The sequence below is a fragment of the Cryptomeria japonica genome, chromosome 6, assembly GCF_030272615.1.
Source record: "Cryptomeria japonica chromosome 6, Sugi_1.0, whole genome shotgun sequence".
In the NCBI taxonomy this organism is placed as follows: Eukaryota; Viridiplantae; Streptophyta; class Pinopsida; order Cupressales; family Cupressaceae; genus Cryptomeria; species Cryptomeria japonica.
In genome coordinates this window covers 450,723,187-450,729,900 of record NC_081410.1, presented here as the reverse complement: position 1 = coordinate 450,729,900, position 6,714 = coordinate 450,723,187, and the positions used below count along the sequence as shown (strand labels likewise).

The 6,714-nt window shown below is 31.0% G+C and overlaps 1 protein-coding gene across 1 annotated transcript; it reads left to right on the top strand.

Annotated features, from left to right (window-relative positions):
- Positions 1 to 681: 681 nt before the first annotated feature.
- LOC131037495 (protein NRT1/ PTR FAMILY 4.6-like) lies at positions 682 to 5,339 on the top strand. Its single transcript, XM_059222092.1, has 6 exons — positions 682 to 741; positions 1,113 to 1,230; positions 1,719 to 1,936; positions 2,035 to 2,475; positions 2,962 to 3,083; positions 4,436 to 5,339. Exons 1-6 carry the CDS (start codon positions 682 to 684, stop codon positions 5,337 to 5,339), a joined length of 1,863 nt encoding a protein of 620 aa, XP_059078075.1.
- The last annotated feature ends 1,375 nt before the right edge of the window (positions 5,340 to 6,714 follow it).

The following is a 6,714-nucleotide window of genomic DNA, read 5'->3' as shown; positions in this document are numbered from 1 at the left end:
TTGATGGACAAATTATTTTGAATTGGAAATGGAAAATAATTGTAAGAAATCCATCTCATATTCAATCAAAGTTTGATGGACAACTTATTTGGAATGAAAATGGAAAATAGTTGCGAGAGACCCATCTCATATGAAAGGAAGCAAGGAATAGTAAGTGAATATCTTATATTCATCATTGCTAAGACATTGAACAAAAATGGCTATAATGCAAGACTAATAAGCTAAGTTATCATTCTAAAAGTTGAATTTAGTGATGGATTTAATGACAAAATTTAATGATGGATAATAAACTATATACTTGCTTAACTGTCACTAAGATCAAAATTGAATGGTGCAAGTTGTATGATTTCCATTTAGTTAAAATATAGAACCATTAGAAAAAATCATTCTAAATTCTTTGACATACTTCCAAAAAAAAATTATTCTTTTTATCCAAAATTTGATACTCTATAAAATGTATTTTCTTTGTGTTAAATTTTACATATGAACAAAACAATACACATTGATGTGCAATTCCTCGAAAACCGATATCTTGATTTCAAAATAAAAATCCAAATATGTAAGCCAAATAATAATCCTGTAAGTATTCTCATAAGAATCAACTTCACTTACTTAAATTTACAAGCCCAAAATAATTATCTTGTCATTAGGGTTATATCTTTCAACAGCTGGCGCGGCAACATGCCGGCTGTTGATGTGAGGCGCTTCACTGTCTTTCTTGGGAATGTGTTTCATACTTCAGTAGCAGCCAAATTTTAGGTTAGAAAAAGGGAGGACAAACAATAAAACAATTTAAACAACGCTCTCACATCAGCTTTTCAATCATCGACCGTCTTGTAAACCCACCTGAACAATGTAAACAACGTTCACTCGGTATTAGTCTATAAAAAGCTCTGTATTATGATGGTGTAAAACGTAGAGTGTGAAGCACGAAGCAACTAGCTAAGTGCTTTGGAGTTTGATAGTGCCTTACCTATAATGGTAAACACATAATCAAGAATCTGTTTTTTTTCTCAGAGTAGATGAAATTATGGGATTTTGTTAAGAATATTAAAGAATGTTAGTACCAGCTGAGATTTGAGATTAACGTAGAGGATGAATTCATTTTGCAGGCAGAGTATAGAGATATTGCGATGCCGGAGAATGAATTAGAAGGGTTTGTGGACTGGAAAGGAAGAACTGTTCACAAGAAAAGCCATGGCGGAACGCGCTCTACCCTCTATGTTTATTGTATGAAAATTTCATCCTCTTAACGTTTGGAAATATCACATGATCAACTTAGTTGAGATATTTGAGATTTTTGAAATTTAATTGTAATATTTATTATATCAATATTTTATATCAAATTTCACTTTTTTCAATCATATTTCATGATTTATGACGGATCATCTCTCTCAATCATATATCAATGTTTTAGATCATATTCTATGTTTCATATCCACATTTCATCCATGATGGAGATATCTCTGTTAATTATATATCAATGTTTTAGATCATTTTAGATTATATTGTATGATTCATATCAATATTTTAGATCATATTCTATGATTTATGATCAATTCTCTATCTATCAATTATATCAATGTTTTAGATCATATTGTTTATATAAAATTTTAGATCATATTCCATTATTCAAAATACATCATTAGAGATGAAGAAAGATGTAAGATATTTAAGATGTTGATGAGACATTAATCTTTGTGTATGATGGATTGCAGTGATGGAGGGATTTGACAACATAGCCTTTCTAGCGGCGGCTGTAAACCTTGTGAACTATTTCACTTTGATCATGCATTTAGAAATTGCTGTAGCAGCCACCACGCTGACCAATTTCATGGGCACTGCTTTTCTGCTGGCACTGCTAGGGGGATTCATTTCTGATTCCTACTTAAACAGATTCAAAACATGCGTTATATTTGCATCATTAGAACTTCTTGTAAGTTTTTTACACACTCTTTCACTTTAAGTCCATACCAATTTCTGGTTTCTGCAGAATTTCCATATGTTCCAATTCTTTTTCCAATGGCTTTGCAGGGTTATCTTGTATTGACAGCACAAGCGAACAAAAAATCTCTACAGCCTCCACCCTGCAACTTATTCGATCCCTCAGCTGTGTGTGAGAAAGTGAGTGGAGGGAATGATGCCATGATGTTCATTGGGTTATATCTTGTTGCTCTTGGAAATGGAGCTGTCAAGGCTGCTTTGCCAGCTCTAGGAGCAGACCAGTTTGATGAAACAGATCCCAAAGAGAGGAGAAAAATATCCACTTTCTTTAACTACTTTCTTCTTAGTCTGTCTATAGGAGCATGTATTGGAGTGACAGTGGTGGTATGGCTGATGAACAATAAGGGATGGGATGTGGGTTTTGGAATATGTGCTGCAGCCGTTTTCCTTGGAATCTTAAATCTTACTGGTGGGATTTCAACTTATAGAATCAACATTCTTGGAGGCAGTCCTCTAACTCGCATTGCCCAGGTGATTATGGAAAATTCTAAACTGTTTCTTCAATCTAATAGAGCTACTTTGTGTTATAAAGTCTATTTATTCAACAATTTGTAGTATCTATCATTATTCAATAGCTTCTGAGTATAGAATTAAAAACAAACTTAAAATATTGAACACAAATTACAAATATGAATACTTCAAATGGGTGAATTAAATATGAAATAGCTGAGTTCTGTGCACAGGACCACCCATATTTCACTAGATTCATTTTGAAAAAAATAATTACTGGTAATTCTTTCTTTATTCCTTTCTCATTACATATAATTAGAAAAGCTTTACATGAGGGTTTTTTTTCAATTAGTATTAGCTTGTAGACTTTGTACCCTGTGATGGATTCTGGGAAGTCAATAATTAATATAGATCCAAAAACTATTAGTATTATGACACTCACAAACTGCAACTCTTCAAAAGCAATTATTTTCTGTAGCTAAATTTGTCTTTCTCTTATTATCTCAGGTATTTGTAGCTGCTTTGCACAATAGAAAGCTTAAACTACCAGAGAATTCGGGCGATCTATATCAGCCATATGACAAGGAAGCAGCCATACACTCAAATCTCCTACATACAAATCAGTTCAAGTATGGAATCCCCTAAATTCATTTATACTCCTTTCAAGTAATATATTAAAAAAATCATTGTATAGTCCTTTCAAGCAATAAATGAAAAATATCATTGTACGTAAATTGAATATAATTAAAAAAATTCATTCAAAATCAAAATTTTAATCTTTGTCAAATATGCAATTTTCAAAAAGAAATCTAAGGGGTTTTTAAATTTTTAAGAATTTTCCATCTACGTGTTCCATATGTTGATGTCACATCATTTTCTTTTATTTGGAAAGTGTAAGAACCTAATATGCCATATTATTCAATTCAAGAACATGAGGCATCTAATCCATTTTAGAATGTTTGTCTCAGGTTTCAACAAACTCATTTTCTAAATAGAATTATTATTCATTTTGTTCACTAAAAATAGATATTTACTCCAAACCTAAAATATGTACAAACTTAAGAAAGGCTTAAATTCTTTAATTTTTCAATTTTATCTTTACTTTTTTTTCAACCTATAATCTTGCATGTCAAATTGTCTCCTAAAAAAACTCCATCTTACATGTCAATCATCTCCTAGGAATACTTCATCTTCATTGAACCATTCCCTCTAAAGAGTCCTATAAAAAGAGGCACCAAAATCTTTCATATATTCACAATGGAATTCATTTGGTAATCCAACAATCCAAAAGATATCCTATAAATTACCACTCAAAGTCTTTAATTATATACAAGAAGCATCTTTAGTTGACTTTCACTTCTCAAATTTTTTAATTCTATAATCTCTTTTATAGTGGCATGTTTTACCATAGTTCCAACATTTTCTATGACTTTTATCTGAAGCATTAGATTTATCTCTAGATTTTGATCTCCTAACCCCTAATTTTTTACTATCCAAATTATTTTTATTTATTACACAAGAACAACCTCTCACAATCAAGACATCTTTCAATCAAAATATTTTGTTCTCATTCCTTTGATAATAGGGATGCTCATGCATTGTCACTCTTAGAGGTAGTACTAATTATTGTCATTACAAAATTATCTCCAGATTTAAGTGAAGAACAAAGAAAAATAATATACTTCTCTTCATATTGAAAGTATTCAAATATTCAACAAAAAATAATAATTGAAAGTAAAGTTGAATGAACAATAAAATCTTTTAGAATTGTAAGAATTCAATTGTTCTTCTCACACAATTATAAATCTCTCACTTATCTGTATCCATGTATAGATATAAATGAAAAGTAGACGACACTTATCCACCAATGTAATTTTTCCTATGTGATCTAACCTTTAAAAAACATCATGATTCATCTTTGAGCTTTTGGATTATAAATGCTGTCACGAAATATTCACAATCCTTTTGTTTTTCTTAACAGGTTTTTGGACAAAGCTGCCATATTAACAAACAATCTGATGGAAAGTGATAAGAAATATTTGGTGAGTCCATGGCATTTGTGCAGCGTGACCCAAGTGGAAGAGATCAAAATTCTACTAAGAATGATCCCTGTATTTGCAAGCACAATAGTAATGAACACATGCTTAGCACAACTACAGACTTTTTCTGTTTCTCAGGGATTTACCATGGACACCTCAATGGGAAAGCACTTTGACATCCCACCAGGCTCTCTCACTATAATTCCCCTGGTAATTATGGTAATCATCATTCCATTTTATGATAGAGTTTTTGTTCCCCTTGCAAGAAGATTCACTGGGCATGAGACAGGGATTACTCACTTGCAAAGAGTTGGAGTTGGGTTAGTACTATCTGCCATTTCAATGAGCATTGCAGCTTTGGTGGAGGTGAAGAGAAAAAATGTGGCCATAGACCATGGAATGGTGGATAATATTCCATTGGTGATGCCACCCATTCCAATAAGTGTCTTCTGGTTGGGATTTCAGTACTTTGTTTTTGGAATTGCAGACCTCTTCACTTTTGTAGGGCTGATGGAATTCTTCTATAGTGAAGCCCCTGCTGGAATGAGGTCCTTGGCCACTGCATTTTCATGGACTTCCCTGGCTTTGGGTTACTTCTTCAGCAGTGTTTTGGTCAAAATTGTGAATCGTGCAACTCATGTGACTAAAACCCATGGCTGGCTTGGTGGAAACAATCTGAACCGCAACCAGCTTAATCTGTTTTACTGGTTACTCGCTATTCTGAGCATGCTCAACTTTTTCAACTATCTCTACTGGTCCAAATGGTACAAATACAAGCCAAAGGTTAGAGATCAAGTTGTAGATGAGGCCTCTACAACTCATCTTGCAGAATTTTCCACCAGTTGATTGGTGGTTTTTAGATTATCTCCTTATAATTTCTATGAAATGCTATTTGTAATTCCTTCTAAGAAAGAACATTTATGTGTGGTAAGATATATAATATGGTGTAATGGTGATTTTGATATCAATATCTAAGTATTTATTCCAAAATATTTGGTTTTTAAATTTTTACCTTGCTGCATTTTTTCATTAAAGAAAGAAAATTTATATAAAAAAATCACATTTAGAATCAATAAGTCCTTAAATTGTGTTAAAACAAATAAGTATAATTTTGGTCAAGCCATGGATGATTGATAATAATTTAGGTGAGATTTTTTTTTTAAATTAATTTATTTTGGGACTTATATTTTAAAGTACTAAATTCATTTGGCATTTATTACATGTCAAGTGAATAAATAATAATTAATTATAACATTAAATTGAAAAATATTTTAAAATATTACACATAAAAAAAATTTAAATATTTAAATTTAAAATATGCAATACACATATGTGTACACATATATAATTAGAATTTACATGAATTATAATATAAATATTATATACGATAAATAGTTATCTAAGAAAAAAAAAAATCAATTATATAGAATACTATAATTTAATTATTTGAATTTCAAATCTTAAATATTATAATTTAAATATAATTAAATATTCTATTTATGGATATCACACATCTCATTCATGATAAGATATCCATAAATATGAATTATATACTATTTAAATTTAATATAAATGTTATATTGAATAGAATAATTATCTAATGAATTCTCACCATATTTTATTTAGATTAATAATAATATTTTATTTTGATTCTTAAATTTAAAATCTTAATAAAAAAATTATAAGAATCAAAAAGTAAGGTTGGGGGCCTACCTTGATTGGCTAGAAGATGGGTACCCCTCTTGCGTTCTTTGATCCCCTGACCACATGAGGGTCCAGGGAGGAGCACGCCCAAGTGGGGGTTTTGGGGTGTAGTGCCCTAAAAAAAACTTATTTATAATTTATCATTATACTACGACTATGTATTCTAATGTATATGAAGAGTCTAATAGTTGTTGCATTACCTCTAGATCTTCATTGGAGATACTCCTATGAGAAGATTTATTTGCAAATATATTGTAATTTGTTGTTGATTTCTGAATAATATTTTGGGCAGCTTTTGGAGTGTACGGTTTTTCTTCCAAAAGAGCTTTCCCATTGTAAATAAGTGTGTTATGGTATGCATGCTATTTATGTTTATTTCTTTTAATTTTATATAACTATTGGAAAGAGTTGTAAAAATAATGCATTACTCTCCTCTTAGGATTAGTGTGGGAGGTTTTTCTACTTCCTTAACTTCCTTACAGTGTCACACTAGCACCATCAATCACATTAAAAAGTT